At 53.3% G+C, this 18,141-nt stretch overlaps 1 protein-coding gene across 1 annotated transcript; it reads right to left on the reverse strand.

The window, feature by feature from the left end:
* Positions 1-5,621: 5,621 nt before the first annotated feature.
* On the reverse strand, positions 5,622-17,893 carry BAK1 (BCL2 antagonist/killer 1). The gene is made up of 7 exons (XM_074528133.1): positions 17,745-17,893; positions 14,646-14,733; positions 12,714-12,849; positions 12,494-12,637; positions 10,612-10,792; positions 9,009-9,475; positions 5,622-8,924 (listed from the first exon to the last, which is right to left on the reverse strand). The coding sequence occupies exons 2-6, from the start codon at positions 14,701-14,703 to the stop codon at positions 9,371-9,373; spliced, it is 624 nt and encodes a 207-aa protein (XP_074384234.1). The 5' UTR covers positions 14,704-14,733; positions 17,745-17,893; the 3' UTR covers positions 5,622-8,924; positions 9,009-9,370.
* Between the last annotated feature and the right edge of the window lie 248 nt (positions 17,894-18,141).

The raw sequence follows: 18,141 nt of genomic DNA on the forward strand, positions 1-18,141 counted from the left end.
TGGGCGGGGAGCTGGGGCTGGGGCTGATTAAACTGGGAGCTGCTGCTGGGGACAGGCACTGCGAGTTTGGGGTGGTGAAGCTTGGGGACAAACGCTGGGAGTTTTGGGTAACGGAGTTTGGGGACAAACAGTGGGAATTTGGGGTAATGGAGTTTGGGGACAAACGCTGGGAGTTTTGGGTAATGGAGTTTGGGGACAAACAGTGGGAATTTGGGGTAATGGAGTTTGGGGACAAACGCTGGGAGTTTTGGGTAAATGGAGTTTGGGGACAAACAGTGGGAATTTGGGGTAATGGAGTTTGGGGACAAACAGTGGGAATTTGGGGTGCTGGAACCCGGGGACAATGACTGGGAATTTGGGATGGTGGAGCCTGGGGACAGTTGCTGGGAGTTTGAGGTGGTGGAGCCTTGGGATAATCATTGGGAATTGAGGATAATGGAGCCTGGGGACAGTCGTTGGGAGTTTGGGGACAATTGCCAGGAATTTGGGGTGCTGGAATCCAGGGACAATCGCTGGGAATTCAGGATGATGAAACCTAGGGATGATCTCTGGGAATTTGGGATGGTGGAGCCTTGGGATGGTCTCTGAGAACTTGGGATCCTGGAGCCCTGGGGACAATTATTGGGAATTCAGGATGGTGGAGCCTGGAATTTGGGGTGCTGGGGCCCCAGGACAATCTCTGGGAGTTTGGGGTGCTGGAGCCCAGGGACAATCACCGGGAATTCAGGATGGTGGAGCCTGGGGACAATCATTGGGAGTTTGGGATGTTGGAGCCCAGAATTTGGGGTGCTGGAGCCCCAGGACAATCTTCAGGAATTTGGGGTGCTGGAACCCGGGGACAATCATTGGTAATTTGGGATGATGGAACCCAGTGACAATCATTGGTAATTTGGGATGCTGGAGCCCCAGGACAATCTCTGGGAGTTTGCAATGGTGGAACCTGGGGACAGTCATTGGGAATTTGGGGTAGTGGAGCTTGGAGACAACCACTGGGAATTTGGGGTGCTGGAGCCCACCCTCCCCCAGGCCCTCATTAACACCCCAATAATTAACCAGGTGTTTCCCAGGGCCGCCTGTGCGTCCCTTTGGCCGAAATTTCCCTGGCAGGTAAAACGAAGCTGTTCCAGGGCTGTGTAAAATGGCAGAGGGAGAAGCCAGAAATCAATTTCCATTAGGGAGCTGTCTGGCAGGGCTGGCAAAATGAAACACTAATTCCCAGCAGTTCTGGGTCATTACCTGGATTTCATGGAGGCAGGAGCAGGGCTGGCTCCTCACACGCTGCAACAGGAATCAGGAAAATCTCCTCTTTCACTGAGCTCCCAAGGAAATTATTCTTTTCATGGGAGGAGAAAAAAAGAGGGGGAAAAAAATGCTGTAAAAAGCCAGATTTTCAGCCAGCCTGAATGCTGCCCTGCCGTGGGTTGGTCCAGTGGAATTCCCAGTTCCAGTGACAGATGCAGAGCTCGTTAATCACAGCCCAGCCTCCTGCATCTCCTCCCTGAGCCTGTTGCTATTTGTGACTGGAGATTTGTGTCATGGAACCATGCAGCTCGAAAAGATCCTGAATGGTTTCCATCCCAGTCAGCCCCTGCTATCCCCATCAGCTTTGGCAAAAAAAAAAAGCACAAAATTTGGCAATTTTCAGATTTTTGTCCCCCTGAGCGTGAGCCCAATCCCACGGGTTTGGCAGGAGTGTGCCCAGGCTGGTTTGGAATGGAATGCACTGGAAAGTGGAGAAGCTGAGGGTCAAACCCCAGGGATCTGTGAATGTGTGAGGCTGGGAATGCTGCTGGTGATGGGGGAACAGAAAATGGCAGGAGGGAAAAAAATACCAGGGGCAGGTCCAGGCCTAAAAATTCCTCCTGGCCTGGGCAGGAAACAGCCCTGGGAATGCTCAGGAAAAGGGGATTTATGGGGATGGAGATGGGGAATTTGTGGGGTTGGAAGATGGGAGATTTTGGGGATGGAGATGGGGAGTTTGTGGGGATGGAGATGGGGAATTTGTGGGGATGGAGATGGGGAATTTGTGAGGATAGAAGATGGGAGATTTTGGGGATGGAGATGGGGAATTTGTGGGGATGGAGATGGGGAATTTGTGGAGATGGAGATGGGGAATTTGTGGGGATGGAGATGGGGAATTTGGGCATGTGGGGATGGTTTCCTCGTCTTCCCACGGATTTCCACCTGGATATTCCAGCTTTGGGTGCTTTCTCAGCAGCCCAGGCTGAGCTGAGGCCGCTCTGCAGTGACTCCATGTCCATCCCCGGGGCTGGGGCCGCGGGGATTTGGGATGCAGGCTGTGCAGCATCCCTGCTGGGACGGGCAGGGAGCTCCGGCACACAACGGAGCTGTTTGTTTGGCTCTCCTTAGCAACCCCCGCACGTCCTGCCCGCCGGGGCTCGCTCCGCGCACGATTCATTGCTCCAATAGAAAAGCCCCGTTAACCTGAATATATTATTGAAAAGCTGCGTATTTCAATCCGCCCTAGATCTGGAAATAGAGATGCAGGGTCAGCTCCTGCCGTAAATCTGCACAGCTCCTGCAGGCCGGCGGAGCTTCCCTGATTTACAGCGGCAATAAAGGGATGGGGATGGGGATGGGGATGGGGATGGGGATGGGGATGGGGATGGGGATGGGGATGGGGATGGGGACTCCTGGCTGCCACCAAGGACGTGGCAGGGACAGGCAGGACCCTGCTGGCCATCCCTGGGACCTGCCAGCCCTGACACTGCGGCAGGAAACGTTTCCTTGTGCTGCACTGAAAAAAAAAACTCGAAAAAACAAATCAAAGCACCGCCATACTTTTAATTTTCTTGAAATTTTTTATTTGTTTTGTGGGTTTCTTGTGTTGGTAGTTCTTTTTGTTGTTTGAGTTGGCTTGGTTTTTTTCAGTTTTTAAAAGTTAATTTATATTTTATATATGTATTAAATAATATATAATATATATAATAATACATAATAAACATAAATGTATATAATGATATATTACATAACATAATATACACAATATTATATTATATTATATTATATTATATTATATTATATTATATTATATTATATTATATTATATTATATTATATTATATATAACATATAATATGTTCTATAATATATATGTTATTATATATTACTATATTGTATAAATTATATAATATATTATATAATTATATATTATATATTACAGAATACATATAATATAATAAATTATATTATATATGGTATATATAATATATATTATATTATATTATAACATATATAATATATATAATATATTTTATATATTATATTATATATAATATATATGTTATATATATTATATATTATATAATACATATAATATATATAATATATATATATTATATATTATGATAATAATATTATAATATTATTATAATATATGGGCTGGGCTGGGGTGCACAGGGATTGAAAAGGGCTGGAAAGGGGTGGGAAAGGAGGAGGATGGAGGATGGAAAAGAGGGGATAGAAATTAGGGAAGGAAAGGAAGAGATGGAAAAGGAGGATGGAAAATGAGGGATCTGAAGGAGGGATGGAAAAGGGGGATGGAAATTGGTTGGAGCTGGCTGGAAGGGGCTTCACCTAGCCCTGCTCCAGTGCATCTTTTACATAAATATATTTTAATATTTAAATGATATTTCTAATTCTCTAAAATTAGAGAATTAGAGATATTCGATATTAAATATCAATACCCGGTCTTTTCGCAAAGGCGTCTTTTAAAACTTATTAAAAGCTTTTTTTTAGTTCAATCTGTCTCTCAGCGATGTCATCTCTATTCCATGGTCTTCTTCAGTCTGCACACCTTATTTCAAAAATGTACAGAATGCACAAAAATGTACATAATACACAAAAAATACACAGAATGCACAAAAACATACAAAATAAACAAAAATGTACAAAATAAAAAAAAATATACAAAATACACAAAAATATACAAAATAAATAAAAATATACAAAAGTATCTTGTATAAAGACATGCAAGACTGTGTAAGCTTTCTGTCAGATTATCCTGCCATGGGATCCCAGCCAGGCCCTGAGGATTCCAGTGAGGGAAACGTGCCTGGCAGGGAAAAGTTCTGTTTGAAAAAGGGAAATGAGAGAAACAGGAGTGTTCTCCCACTCCTGTCCACTGCCTTTCACTTTGTGCCCTGGCAATTACCTGGGAAAGCCTTTATTCCCACAAAACTTGGGGGATTTGCAGTTTGGAAATCCTTTATTCCCACAAAACTGAGGGGTTTTGGGGTTTGAAAATCCTTTATTTCCACAAAACTGAGGGGTTTTGGGGTTTGGAAATCCTTTATTCCCACAAAACTGAGGGGTTTTGGGGTTTGAAAATCCTTTATTCCCACAAAACTTGGGGTTTTTGGGGTGTGACCCAGTTTTGGACTCAAATCCCATCTCCATCTCTCCCTTGGCACCAGGTCCTGGTTTCTGTTTGGGGTCAATCCCAAATCTGAATGGCCAAAGGCAAACACTGCACTGACAGCGTGCCCTTAATTATTATTTTTTTTTGGCGATTTAATTAGGAGCAGGATCTGGGTTTGGGGCAGGGCACAAAGTGGATTAGGGGAGCGGCTGCCTCTTTAATTGGGGCCATTTCTCCTCCCTTGAATTTCACCCTTTGCTCTCCCAGAGGCTCTGGGAATCCTCTGGAGATCCCAAAGTTGCAGAGCTGGGGGAGGATTTTGGTTATTTATAACCCCAGGGGCTGAAGGGGGATAAATTCCTTTGGATTCCAATCTTTAATCTGCTGCTGAGCCCCCTGCTCCTCCTGCAGCAGATTTCATCCCGAGCTTCCCTCTCTGCTCTGCTCCCAGCACATTCCCAGGGTTAATCCTGCCAGGAATCCTGTTCCTCAATCCTGGCATCCCAAAAACCCAGCCCAGCGACCCGTGGGCAGGTGGAGCAGCTGCTGGGACATCCCCAAAATCTCCCATCTTCCATCCCCACAAATTCCCCTCTCCACCCCAAAAATATCTCCCTTTCCATCCCCAAAACTTCCCCTTTCCACCCTAAAAATCTCTCCCTCTTCATCTCCAAAATCTCCCATCATCCATCCTCACAAATTCCCCTCTCCACCCTAAAAATCTCTCCCTCTTCATCCCTAAAATCTCCCATCATCCATCCCCACGTTCTCCCTTCTTCATCTCCAAAATCTCCCATCTTCCATCCCCACAATTTCCCCTCTCCACCCCAAAAATATCTCCCTCCCCATTCCCTCTCCATCCCACAAATTTCTCCCTCTTCATCCCCACAAATTTCCCTCTCCACCCCCAAAATATCTCCCTTTCCATCTCCAAAATCTCTCATCTTCCATCCCCACAATTTCCCCTCTCCACCCCAAAAATCTTTCCTTCCCCATTCCCATAATCTCCCATCTTCCATCCTCACAAATTCCCCTCTCCAACCCAAAAATATCTCCCTCTCCATCCCCAAAATCTCCAATCATCCATCCCCAAAATCTCCCATCTTTCACCCCAATTTCCCCTTTTCCATCCCCACAATTTCTCCTCTCCATCCCACAAATTTCTCCCTCTTCCATCCTCACATCCTCCCCTCTTCCATCCCCAAATTCTCCCTTCTTCACCCCCAAAATCTCCCATTTTCCACCCCAATTTCCCCTTTTCCATCCCCAAATCCTCTCCAGGGAGGCTCTGCAGCTCAGGGATGGCACCAGGAGCTGCAGCAGCAGCAGATTTCTCTCCCTTTTAGCTCCTCACTCTGGAAAAAAAGCTAAAGGAGACCTGGAATCCCAGAATTAAGGAGGCAGCTGAGGCTGGAGAGCTCATGGAGTGAGGAGCAAAACTCCTGGAAGCTTCTGGAAGCAAACCCTGCACACAGCCAGGTGAGTTTGCACTCAGTGTACCATTTTTATTTGATATAGATAGATATTTTTTATATATTACATCATTTAAAAACAGATTATATGTAAAAACACACACTTTTGGTTCGGTTTTCTTGCTTGTTTTTTGCAGGTCAAAGCCACCCCAGCGTGTCCCACACAGTGCAAAGGGACAACTTGTGCATTTCCCCCTCTTGTCCCCCTGGAAAAACAACTTTTGTGTCCTTGTCCCACCCTTCCAGAGCCACCACCAAGTGTCCCTTAGAGCCCTGGGGACAGCTGGAGCCTGGGGAGGGGACAGAGAGCAGGGACAGGCTCCTGCATCCAGGATTTATCCAGGAAAAATTCATTCAGGAGGGAGAGGGTGGGATCAAACACAGCCCTCAAATCGGCTCAGTTGGAGTAAAAAGAGGCTCAAAAGGTGTAAAAAGAGGCTCAGGAGGAGAAAAAAATAAAACTCCTTTGGGTTCTCAGCCCTTTCCCATGCACCACCCTAAACTCTGGGATGAATTCTCCTGGATGAATTGTTCCTGGATAAATTTTCCTGGGTGAATTCCTCCTGGAGAAATCCTCCTAGAGAAATTCTCCTGGATGGATCCTCCTGGATAAATCCTCCTGAGGGAATTCCTCCTGCACAGTCCCAGTTCAGCACTCCCAGTCCCAGTTCAGCATTCCCAGTTCAGCACCCCCAGTCCCAGTTCAGAACCCCCAATCCCAGTTCAGCATTCCCAGTCCCAGTTCAATCCCAGTTCAGCATTCCCAGTTCAGCCCTCCCAGTCCCAGTTCAGCATTCCCAGTTCAGCATTCCCAGTTCAGCATTCCCAGCCCCAGTTCAGTATTCCCAGTCCCAGTTCAATCCCAGTTCAGCATTCCCAGTTCAGCCCTCCCAGTCCCAGTTCAGCATTCCCAGTTCAGCATTCCCAGTTCAGCATTCCCAGTCCCAGTTCAATCCCAGTTCAGCATTCCCAGTCCCAGTTCAGCATTCCCAGTCCCAGTTCAGCATTCCCAGTTCAGCATTCCCAGTCCCAGTTCAGCCCCAGTTCATCATTCCCAGTCCCAGTTCAGCATTCCCAGTTCAGCACCCCCAGCCCCAGTTCAGCATTCCCAGTTCAGCATCCCCAGCCCCAGCTCAGCCCTCCCAGTCCCAGTTCAGCATTCCCAGTTCAGCATTCCCAGTCCCAGTTCAGCCCCAGTTCATCATTCCCAGTCCCAGTTCAGCATTCCCAGCCCCAGTTCAGCATCCCCAGCCCCAGTTCAGCATTCCCAGCCCCAGTTCAGCATTCCCAGTCCCAGTTCAATCCCAGTTCAGCATCCCCAGCCCCAGTTCAGCATTCCCAGCCCCAGTTCAGCATTCCCAGTCCCAGTTCAGCATTCCCAGCCCCAGTTCAGTCCCAGTTCATCATTCCCAGTCCCAGTTCAGCCCCAGTTCAGCATTCCCAGCCCCAGTTCAGCATTCCCAGTCCCAGTTCAAGCTTTTTTCCACCCAGGAAAGAGCAGAGCGCCGAGGGAGGAGAGGCCCTGGCACCCTGAGAGCTCCTCCCTCTGCGAATCCCCTGAGATAAACGGATCAAAAAGGAATTTTTTCCTTTGTACAGCACCCATTGAAGAGTTCTCCCCCCTGTCCTGGGCTTCCCTAAGGCTCAGTCCTTTCCCATAAATCTGAAAATTCTCCTTTATGGCCTCACAGCTGCAAGGGGGAGCTTTAGCTGGGAAATGAGAATTAAATGAGCACCAAAAGCTCTCCCTGATCCTCCGGAGGTCCAGGAGTGTGTCTGAAGCAGCGAATTAAAGCTGATTTTTATTTTTTCCAAGTCCTGCTGGACACAACCCAAGCAGAGAACCGACGATGATTTGTCGATTGAGGAGAAAAAAAAAAAAGGGGGAAATAACGACGGTGGCTCGTACCCATCGTGGCCACAAGGCTCCATCTGGTGGCGTTTGCACCCAAAAAGGAGCTGGGGAGGAGGGGGAAGCGCGGATCGTACTGGTTGAACTGGTTCACAGCAGAGAAACGGCTTTAAACCCGAGGTAAAACTCGAGATTAAACTTCTCCCGAGCCGGGAGAGGAGGTGGCACCATGGGAAGGGGAATTTGGTGAGGAGAAATGGATCTGCAAGGGGACAAAGCAGCCGGGGGGGGCCACAAAATCTGAATTGTGGCCACAAAACCTGAGCACAGCCAAGCTCTGCTGCCCTGCAGAACCGAGCAGCAGTGGGAATAACACAGGAAATATTTTAATGCTTTTCTCTTGAGAGCATTCCCAAAAGGGAGCAGCCAGGAGCAAAATGCCAAGCTCAGCTATGGAAGCAAGCTGCAAAAGTTGGTTATTCTGTTAAAAAAAAAGAGGCAGGGACAGGAGAAATGGGAGAGTTAAAAATCCAGGCTGGTCCTGCTCAGCCTGCAGAGGGAGAAGAGGGAGGGATCCTTCATCTGCAGCTTGGGCAGGACAGGGAACACCCAGCCTGAACTCCCTGCTCTGCAGAAATCAGCTTTGGGATGGGGGAGAGGAGCTGGCTCACCCCAAAATCACTCAGGCATGGTCAGGAACAGAACCAGCACCAATCCCTGCCCAGAGGAGCCTGGTGCCTGCTCCAGGGGTAACTGCAGCTCCGGTGGCTCCCAGTGAGAGCCAGGGAGCCCAACTGGGGCAGGAGGAGGGCAGGGACCCTGCCAGTCCTGGCACTGCAGGTTTTAGTGCTGGGGGAGATGCAGGCCTGCAGCCAGAAGGGTTTGCATGGAAAAGGGTCGGGATTGTCCACGGAGAGGCTGGGAAAGAGGCTCAAAGTGGTGGGAAAGGCCCAAAGTGCTGGGAAAGGCTCAAGTGCTGGGCTCAGGAGCAGCAGGATTGGAGCAGCCAGGGCTGGGATCGCCCTGGGGCACAGGGATGGAGCTGTCAGTGATGGGGAGGGGGCTCTGCTCCTGCCCCGGGGGCACAGGACCCACCAGGGGCACACACTGGCATTGTCACACGCTGCCACTGGGGCGTTTTGTGCCACATTGGCATTGTCACACCTCTCTGCTTCTCCACAGCAGCTGGGGGGACAGGGATGTCCCATCCCAGAGACACCCTATCCCAGGGATGTCCCATCCCAGAGACACCCTATCCATCCTAGAGATGTCCCATCCCAAAGATGTCCCATCCCAGAGATAACCTATCCCAGAGATGTCCCATCCCAAAGATGCCCCATCTCAGGGATGCCCCTCCCAGAAATGCCCCATCCCAAAGATGTCTCCTCCCAGAAACAACCCATTCCAGAGATGTACCATCCCAAAGATGCCTCATCCCAGAGATGTCACCTCCCAGAGATGTCCCCTCCCAGACATGTGCCCTCCTCAGCCCCTTTTTGAGGCACCAAACCCAACAAAGCAGAGCCCCCCCTGTCCCCATTGCTCTCCTGGGGGTGCAGAGCCCCCAGGCCCTGCAGAGCCCCCAGCCATGCTCTCTCCTGGGGGTTCCTGGGGTCCCCCCAGCCGCGGGGGTGTGGGGCAGAGCAGGGGGTGCCTGGTGCCCCCCTCAGGAGGTGAAGAAGCGCCGCAGCACCAGGTGCCCCAGCACCACCACCACGGCCACCATCAGCAGGTACTTGACGTAAACATTGTCCAGGTTCTGCACGGCCTCCTGCCAGGGAGGGGACACGGGGGGGTCAGTCCTGGCAGTGTCCTCGACCCCCAAACCCTGCCCCTTGCCCCCAATCCCTGACCCCTTCAGCTACCCTGCCCCCTGACCCCAAACCTGCCCTCCTGACCACGAAACTATACCCCCCTGTCCCCAAGCCCTGACCCCAAAACTGCCCCAAACCCTGCCCCTTGCCCCCAATCCCTGACTCCCCTGACACCCAATCCCTGACTCCCGCAGCTGCCCGGGCTCCCCTAACCCCAACCCCTGCCCCTTGCCCCCAAGCCCACCCCCTGTTTCCAAACTCTGCCCCCAAAACTGCCACAAAACTGTCCCTAAAGCTGCCCCCAAAGCTGTTCACAAACCCTGCTGCCTCCTCCCAAAGCTGCCCCCAAAGCTTCCCCCAAACCCTGGTGTCTGCCCCTAAAGCTGTCCATAAAGCTGCCCCAAGACTGCCCCCAAAACCTGCCCCAAACCTACCCCCAAAACTGCCCCTGCCCCCAAACCTTGCCCCCTGCCCCTAAACCTACCCACAAAGCTGCTCCAAGACTGCCCCCAAACCCTGCCCCAAACCTGCCCCTGAGCTGCCCCCAAACCTGCCACCAAACCCTGCCACCTACTTCCAAACCCTGCCCTCTGCCCCCAAAACTACCCCAAAACTGCCCCCAAAGCTACCCCAAAACTGCCCCCAAAGTAGCCCCCAAAACTGCCCCCACTGCTTTTCCCTGCCCCCAAACCTTGCCGCCTGCCCCCAAACACGCTCCCTGCCCCCAAAGCTGCCCCAGAGCTGCCTCAAACCTGCCCCAAAAGCTCCCCCAAGAGCTGCCCCCTGCCTCCAAACACACCCCCTGCCCCCAGAGCTATCCCAAACCTGCCCCCAAAACTGCCTCAAACCCTGCCCCCAAACCTGCCCTCGAGCTGCCCCCTGCCCCCAAACATGCCCCAAACCTGCCTCAGAGCTGCCCCGAGCTGCCCCAAAACTGCCCCCAAAGCTGTCCTCAAACCCTGCTACCTGCCCCCAAAACTGCCCCCAAAGCTGCCCCCAAAGCTGCCCCCAAAGCTGCCTCCAAACCCACCCCCTGTCCCAAACCTGCCCAGAGCTGCCCCAAACCTGCCCCGAGCTGCCCCCGGCCGCTCACCCATCCTCCCTGCTGCGCGATCCAGCGCGCGATGCGGTGCTGCAGCATGAACTCCCCGACGTAGCGCGCGATGCGCCGCAGGAACCCGCTGACCCCGTGCTGCCACACATGCATGGCCAGGCGGTACCCGAAGGCCAGCAGGGCGATCACCCGGCCCCAGTTGATGCCACTCTCAAACAGGCTGCAAAAAAAATAAACCCCAGGAGATGCCTGAATTCCTGCCCTGAGCTCTCAACTTGGAGCTGGCCAGGGCAGCAGGGTCAACATTGAGGAAATGGCCCCAGATTGTACCAGGAAAAGTTTGGGTTGGATATTATTGGAATTTTTTTCTTCTGGAAGGGTTGGCCGGCCTTGGAACAAGCTGGGGAATCTTGAGCAGGGCAGTCAACATTGAGGAAATGGCCCCATATTGTACCAGGAAAAGTTTGGGTTGGATGTTATTGGAATTTTTTTCTTCTGGAAGCGTTGGCCAGCCTTGGAACAGCTGCCTACACCACAGAATCTTCAGCAGGGCAGTCAACATTGAGGAAATGGCCCCAAAATTGCAGCAGGAAAAGCTGAGGTTGGATATTATAGAAAATCTTTTCATGGGAGTTGAGAGAAGTGACTCAGAAATGGAGCCACGCTCAGAATTTTCCATGGGAATCCAAACTCTGCTGGGAGAAAGCAGCTCCACAGCAAATTTACCTGAGTGTGACAAGGATTAAGTTACCTGAGTGTGACCAGGACAGGAGAGAGATTTACATGAGTGTGACAAGGGTTAATTTACCTGAGTGTGACCAGGACAGGGACAGAGGTTAATTTAATTTACCTGAGTGTGACAAGGACATGGACAGGTGTTAATTTAATTTACCTGAGTGTGACAGGGGTTAATTTACCTGAGTGTGACAAGGACAAGGACAGGTGTTAATTTAATTTACCTGAGTGTGACAAGGACAGGGACAGGGGTTAATTTACCTGCGTGCGTTGCCGCCTCAGCCAGCACGGCTGCCCGGATAGGGGAGCAGGAAAAGGACAGAAAGGAAGGAGTTAAACACTGGAGAAAAGAAGGAATTAGACACAAACACCGAGCACAGGGACAGGGCTGTCACAGCCAGAGGTGTTTGGAGCACTGACAGGAGCCCAGAGACCTGTCCTGTCTGACCTGGGTGGCCACACAACCCCTTGGTGCCTCCTCAATCCAGACTTCCCTCGGAAGTCCTGGCAGGAAATTTTCCAGGTCTGTGCCCTCACTCCTCACCTGTCACTGTGCTTTGGGTGGCTGTCACCTGCAGGAGGCTCTGTGTGTGTCACCTGTGGGCTCTGGGTGTCACCTGCAGGCTCTGGGTGTCACCTGCAGGCTCTGCCAGCCCATGGAGCCACCCCCATACCAAGGTGTCCATGAGGACCAGCTTGGGTGGGGACTCTGAGCCACCTCGTGTGTGGCATCCTGCCCATGGCAGGGGTTGGACTGAGATGGTCTTCTGACCCTCAGGTCAGGAGTCCCTCCTGACCCAACCATTCCATGATTCCAAGATTTCTGTGACCATCCCACCTCCAAAGCCTGTTGCTGGGGCTGTTCCCTGGGATGTCCCAGCCTGGAGCAGGGGACAGCAGGAGCTGGTTGTGCCCCAGAGGGGAAGCTGTGACAGGCATGGGGGACATCCTCTGAGGGACCCCAGACCACAATGGGGTCCCAGGGACCCCATTGTGCCTGGGAGGGCACAATGATAGGAGCAGTGCAGACAGGCAGAAAACACAGGAATAACCCCGGGAAGCTCGAGGGCTGGAGGGTGAAGCTCAGAGTGTGGGTTTAACCAACAGCACTGACCACACCTGACCTCCCCTTCCCTTCTCCTGCAGGGGAAGCCCCCAGCCCACGCCAGGAGCTCTGAGGCTTTACCTGGAGGCAATATTGGTGAAGGTCTCGTAGGCGTTGTGGCGGGTGGGCTGCAGGCTCTCCAGCATGGTGCGGAACTCGGGGTCGTAGCGCCGGTAGATGTCGTCCCCGATGATGGCCAGGCGCTGCCCCACCTGGCTGCCCGTGCTGGGGGGACAGGGGGAGTCAGGCCAGGCTCTGGAGCACAGCCTGGCTCAGGGGGAGGGTGGGAGCAGGGATTTACCTCTCCAGGTCCTGCTGGATCTGCTCGATCTCGGGGTCGGGCGGCAGCTCCGCTCCGCGCTCCTGGCGCTCCTGCTGGTAGCGGTAGAAGGCGTAGCTGCGGAACACCTCCTCAGCCTCCTCTGCCACGCAGCCTTCTGCAGGGACACACGGACAGACATCAGGCCATCTCTGTCCATTCTCAGGTTTGGAAGGGGACATTCCCACAGAACCTCCTCCAGACCCACACATTTGTCCTTGTCTCCATACAGTCTTCTCCAGACCCCCACATGTATCCCTGTCCCCACAGAACCATCTCCAGACCCACACATGTCACCACAGAACCATCTCCAGACCCACACAGGCCTCCTTGTCTCCCCACAACCTTCTCCAGACCCACATAGGTGTCCCTACACCCACAAAGCCTTCTCCAGACCCGCACATTTGTTCTTGTCTCCATACAACCTTCTCTAGACCCACACATGTCACCACAGAACCTTCTCCAGACCCACACAGGTGTCTCTGCACCCTCACAACCTTCTCCAGACCCACACATGTCCCTATCCCCCCATAAACATCTCCAGGCCCACACAGGTGTCCCTACACCCTCACAATTCTCTCCAGACCCACACATTTGTCTAGACTGGCCACACAGCTCTCCAGAATCTGCATTTCCATCCTGAGATCTTCCTGCCCAGGGCTGGGAAGTGAGGGCACAGCTGTGCTGGCAATGCTGCCCCACACACCCCATCCCCAAACCCCAAATCCCACCAAATGCTCCTCACAGGCTTTGCCAGCTGCTCCCACCTCCCTGTCCTGGCTGGACCTGCCCTGCTTAGGTCACACCAGCAGAGCTGAAGGGAAATCTGACACTTCTCCAGGGCTTGTTTTCTGTTCCTAGATAAGGGTTTGTTTGGCAAACAGATCTCCAGATTTCCGCTCTCTTTCACTTTCTTAGAGTGGCAGTCTGTGACGTTCCAAGAGCAAGAAAATAAAACCAACTGAGTCAGAGTTTAAGGGAGAGGAGGGCCAACACTCAGCCAGACACAAGAGGAAATCTCTGCACCAAAAAAAAAATCCCTGGAGCTATTTTTAGGAACGCCAGGACAGGAGGACACATTTCCCCCTTCCCACAGGTGCTATTCCCATTGGGATTTCTTGGGATCTCTCCCACCCAAGGGATCTGGGGTCAGGGTTTGCCTGGTGGCAAACAGTGCCAGCAGTGCCAAGGGGAGGTTTGGAGCTGCTCAGGGATCTCTGGAAGGGAGGAACTGCTCCATGTCTGCTCTGTGTGTGATTTACCCTCCTCACCTGCCCAGCAGCACCAGGAGTCACCGTGTCCCACCCTTCACCTGCTGGGCTGAGCTGAGGGTTTTTCCTGCCAGCCCCATTCCCAGTTTCACCCAGTAACCAGGGCTGGGCTGGGCTCACATGGGGACAGTGGCCCAGCCTGTCACCACTGCCCTGCCAGGGCACACAGCACCTGGTGTCACCCCAAGGCCACCCCAACTGACTGAGATCTGTGTTTTCCTCTGTGATTTCAATCCCAAACACCTCCCGCTCTCTCATGCTCAGGGAAGGAAATGCACAACACCAGACAGCTCCCAGCACTTTGTTCTCTCCGTGCCTCCAACCCCACCTTGCTGCCCACCCTGACCATCCAATGCCAAGCACACAATCCTTGGTTATTTTGGATGGAAGAGAACATCAAGCCTTTCCTCATTCCACCCAGGGACACCTCCCTCTAGACCAGGATGCTCCCAGCATTTCCCAAAAGCTCTGAGCACCTCCCAGTTCAATCCAGTTCCTTACAGAGCAGATCTGTTACCCCAGCCTTGCAAAAAGCCCTGGAGACAGGAAATCCCGTTTTGCCAAAGGAACACAGCAGGGAAATGAATTAAAAAACAACAGTTTGAAGAGGAGGGGAGCACCCAGAGCCCCCAGAACCCTTTACCTGAGCTGAGCCCGTGGCTCCCCCGGCGTTCCTCATTCCCCTCATTCCCTGAGGCCATTGCAGAGAGGTTTGGGGATGGCAGCTCCACCTGGAAGGGGGTGGAGATGGTGAGTGCCTGGAGGAGCCCTGTGGTCCCTCACGACCCGAGGAGCAGAGCCCTGCGCTTTTATCTCTGCCAGAGCTGGCTCCTCCCCTGCAGAACACTCATTCTGTACACACAGGAGGGCTCTGAGTGCACTCTGACCTCCCCGGTTTCCCTTTCTACCAGGATGCTGATGATGGTTTCCTTTTCTAAGGAGGGTGCTGATGTCATTTTTGTTATTAAAAGAGACCTCACACCTCTAATGGACTTCCCTACTGCTTCTAAAAGTTGTGGGCTGCACCAGCTCCTCCTCAGCCCAGCCCACAGAGCTTTCCAAAAGTCTTTAACAAAAATTCCAGCAGCTCTGAGGCTCCCTGGCTGTGACCACACTGAGCTGCCTGACAACATCTTCATGAGATGAGCCCTGATTTCCTCCAGGGCTCCAATTTCCTCGAATTCGCTTTGTTCTTTACATTCCCCCTCTCAGAAAATAAGAAAATTAAATAAATGAGAACTAAACACAAAGCTCATCTTTTCCCTGAAGTTCACAGGTGTCCTAAACCTGCAGTTCAGGGCTCATCAGAGCTGCCTGAGGCCACAGAGTTCCTGTCAGGATTCATGGGATCAGGGCAGCTCCTTGCTGCTGTCTGACATTCCAGAGCACATTCCCAGCCCACACTTCCACAGGGCTGAGCTGGGGGCTTTCCTCATCTGCACCAAAGCTGAAACACAATTCCTGACACCCCAAAATTTAAATTGCATCCTGGACAAAAATAAAGAAGTGCTGGGTAGGGATAAATAACCACCCATGGGTATGGGAGAAGTGCACAAGGTGGTTCAAGCTCATGGCTTCAAACTGGAGATTGTTCAGAAGGCAAAAGAAATGGAAGTACAGCCCATTTGCTGTGGGATGGGGCCTGGAAGTGCAAAGCTGGGAAAACCACAAGGTCCCGCACAGCTGCACAGGGGCCTGAGCCTGGTGAGCAGGATGGAAATGCTGATTTTTCCTACACTCTGAGGATGGAGGGCAGGATTGCCCCCTTCCTCCCCAAGCACAAACATCCCCATCCAAGGCAGAGCTGAGAAGGCAGTGAGGATCATCAGCTGGGACCAGGGGTAAATCCCTGGGAGAGCTGCTGGGCACTGGCCAAATCAGCTGCAGAGCTGCCTCTCCTGGCTCTCAGAATCACAGAATTCCCTATCCTGGGATGTGCAGATCTTTTGGATGGTGTCCACCCTTTAGGATGGTGCAGATCCCTTGGGATGTTGCAGAACCCTTGGTAGTGTCCATCCCCTGGGATGTACAGATCCTTTGGATGGTGTCCATCTCCTCCTCCACTCAGGAGCCCCCTGTGCTTCCCCCTCTGCCATCCCAGCCCATGGCCGAGCCCACCTGCACTGGGAGGACTCAGAGCTGTTCCCAAGCTGGGAGCAGCTCCTTGGAGCCGTGGGAACAGTGGGGATCTCCTCTGTACCCCCCAGTGCCACTGCTGGGCAGGGTGTGCATGCACCCAGCATAGAGCTCAGGATCCTCTGGAGCTTTTCCAGCTCGGCCTGTGGGGCAGAGGGCTGTGCCCACAGAGACCCAGGGCTGCCCAGGGGTGCCCAGGGGTGCCCAGGGCTGCCAGGGGTGATGGTGACTTTTCCTGCCTGGGATGGGTGAGTGAGGAGTGAGGACTTCCTGGAGCACTTTGCTGCCTGTGCAGCACAGGAGCCCAGAGGCAAATGACTCACGATTTTCAACTCGAGTTTCATTTCGGAAGCCCTGCGGTGTCCTTTGTTTTCGGTTTCCTTCTGGCCCCTGGCAGCGCTGTTTTCTCTGACACACGTGATGCTGAGGCCCTGTCACTGCTGTCACCACCCTCAACCGGCCCCAAATGCCCATGTGGACTCCCAGAAGAGCTCACTGCCCATCTCTGCAGGGCTCAGGGTGCCTCAGGCCATCCTCTCCAGCTTCCAGAGCTGCTGCCCGTGCTCCTCCTGCTTCCCAGCTTCCCCGTTCCCCCTTTGTTACAGGAACAAGGGTGTGAACTAGGAGGTGACACCCAGACACCCAGAGACAGCCTGGGGCTGCAGGAAATAAAAACCCTCCAAGATGTGAGTCAGGGCTCAAAGGGAGGGTGTCAGGGGGCTGCAGGGTCTCATCCACACTACGAGCATCCTCTAGGAGGCTGCAAGGGGTTAAAGCATCCGAGCCCAGCCAGGGGCTCTGGAATCACCCCCTGACTGTTATGAATGCCAGGAAATTGATGGAGCATCCCTTGTGACGAGCCTTGGCAGCGATCCTGCAGGACAGAGATCCCACAGGATCCCTGACCCCATCCCTGCCCGGCCAGCGGGGCCAGGGCCGCTTCTCCCCCTGCCCCTGACCCAGGGCAGCAAAAATTGGCCAGTTTGGGGCCATTTGGCCAGTTTGGGGCTTGCCCAGTTTGAGGGTTGAACAGTTCGGGGTTTGAAGAGTTTGGGGTTGCCCCAGTTCTGTTGCAAGTTTGGGATCTGCCCACTCATCACGGTCCCAGGGTGGGCACAGGACCCCCACCATCCATCCAGCCAAGGTCACCTCCAAACCGTGCTCGGGGGTCCCGGCGGGGCCAGCACAGCCCCACGCGCCGTGCCCGTGTCCGGGTCACCGCTCGGGCATGGCGGGACGGGTGTCACCCGATCCCCGGCGGGGACAGCTGTGCCCACCGGTGTCCCCTGCCCTGAGCCCTTCGGGCCCTGCGCTACTGATGCCGCGGGCACTGTCACCTCCCGGGTGGAAAAAATATCGGTTAAACGAGGGAAAATTCCCTTTTTGGGCGGGAAAATTCCCTTTTTGGGGCAGCGACCCTCCCGGAGCGGGACCTCCAGCCCTGGCCCGGGGGTTTCTCACACCCACCGCAAACTTTGTCCCTGTCCCCCCTCCCGCACCCCGCACCCCGCTCCATCCCTGCCCATCCCATCCCGGCCCGGAGAACGGGGATAACCAATCCCGGGAGAGTTTGGGGAGGGGGAAACGGGGAGAAAACTCCACTCACCGCGTCCCGGCGGGTCGGGATATCCCGGGAGCTACGGCATCCCTGCCGGGACCCGCTCCATCCCTCCGGCCGCTCCCTTCCTGCCTCCCGCCCGGGCAAAGGAAGCGCGCGGGGCCGAGGAGGAGGAGGGAAAAGAAGAAGAGGAAAAAAAATTCAAGTAGAAACCCAACCCCAGTGACCATAGATAGAGCCGCGCTTTATTCAGATTTATTCAGCTCCCTCTAGAGGCACCAACCCCCGAGCTCCGGGGGATTTTTGGGGAGGTTCTGGGGGTTCCTTGGGGAAGCTGAAGCATCTCCCGGTCCCTGTTGCGGCTCGGGGGGTGCAGGGTGCGGGGCTGGTACCGCACAGCCCGTGCCATCCCCGGAGATCCGCTCTCCCGCGCATCCTCGCCTCC

The sequence above is a fragment of the Zonotrichia albicollis genome, chromosome 28 (genome assembly GCF_047830755.1).
Source record: "Zonotrichia albicollis isolate bZonAlb1 chromosome 28, bZonAlb1.hap1, whole genome shotgun sequence".
Classification (NCBI taxonomy): Eukaryota; Metazoa; Chordata; class Aves; order Passeriformes; family Passerellidae; genus Zonotrichia; species Zonotrichia albicollis.

What these genes read in the sequence shown, in the direction of transcription:
- BAK1 (XM_074528133.1), bottom strand. Translation starts at nt 14,703, where the DNA reads ATGGCCTCAGGGAATGAGGGGAATGAGGAACGCCGGGGGAGCCACGGG. An exon ending in GAGCCACGGGCTCAGCTCAG is followed by an intron (nt 12,850 to 14,645) that starts GTAAAGGGTTCT and finishes GTGTCCCTGCAG; the next exon opens with AAGGCTGCGTGGCAGAGGAG. An exon ending in ATCCAGCAGGACCTGGAGAG is followed by an intron (nt 12,638 to 12,713) that starts GTAAATCCCTGC and finishes CTGTCCCCCCAG; the next exon opens with CACGGGCAGCCAGGTGGGGC.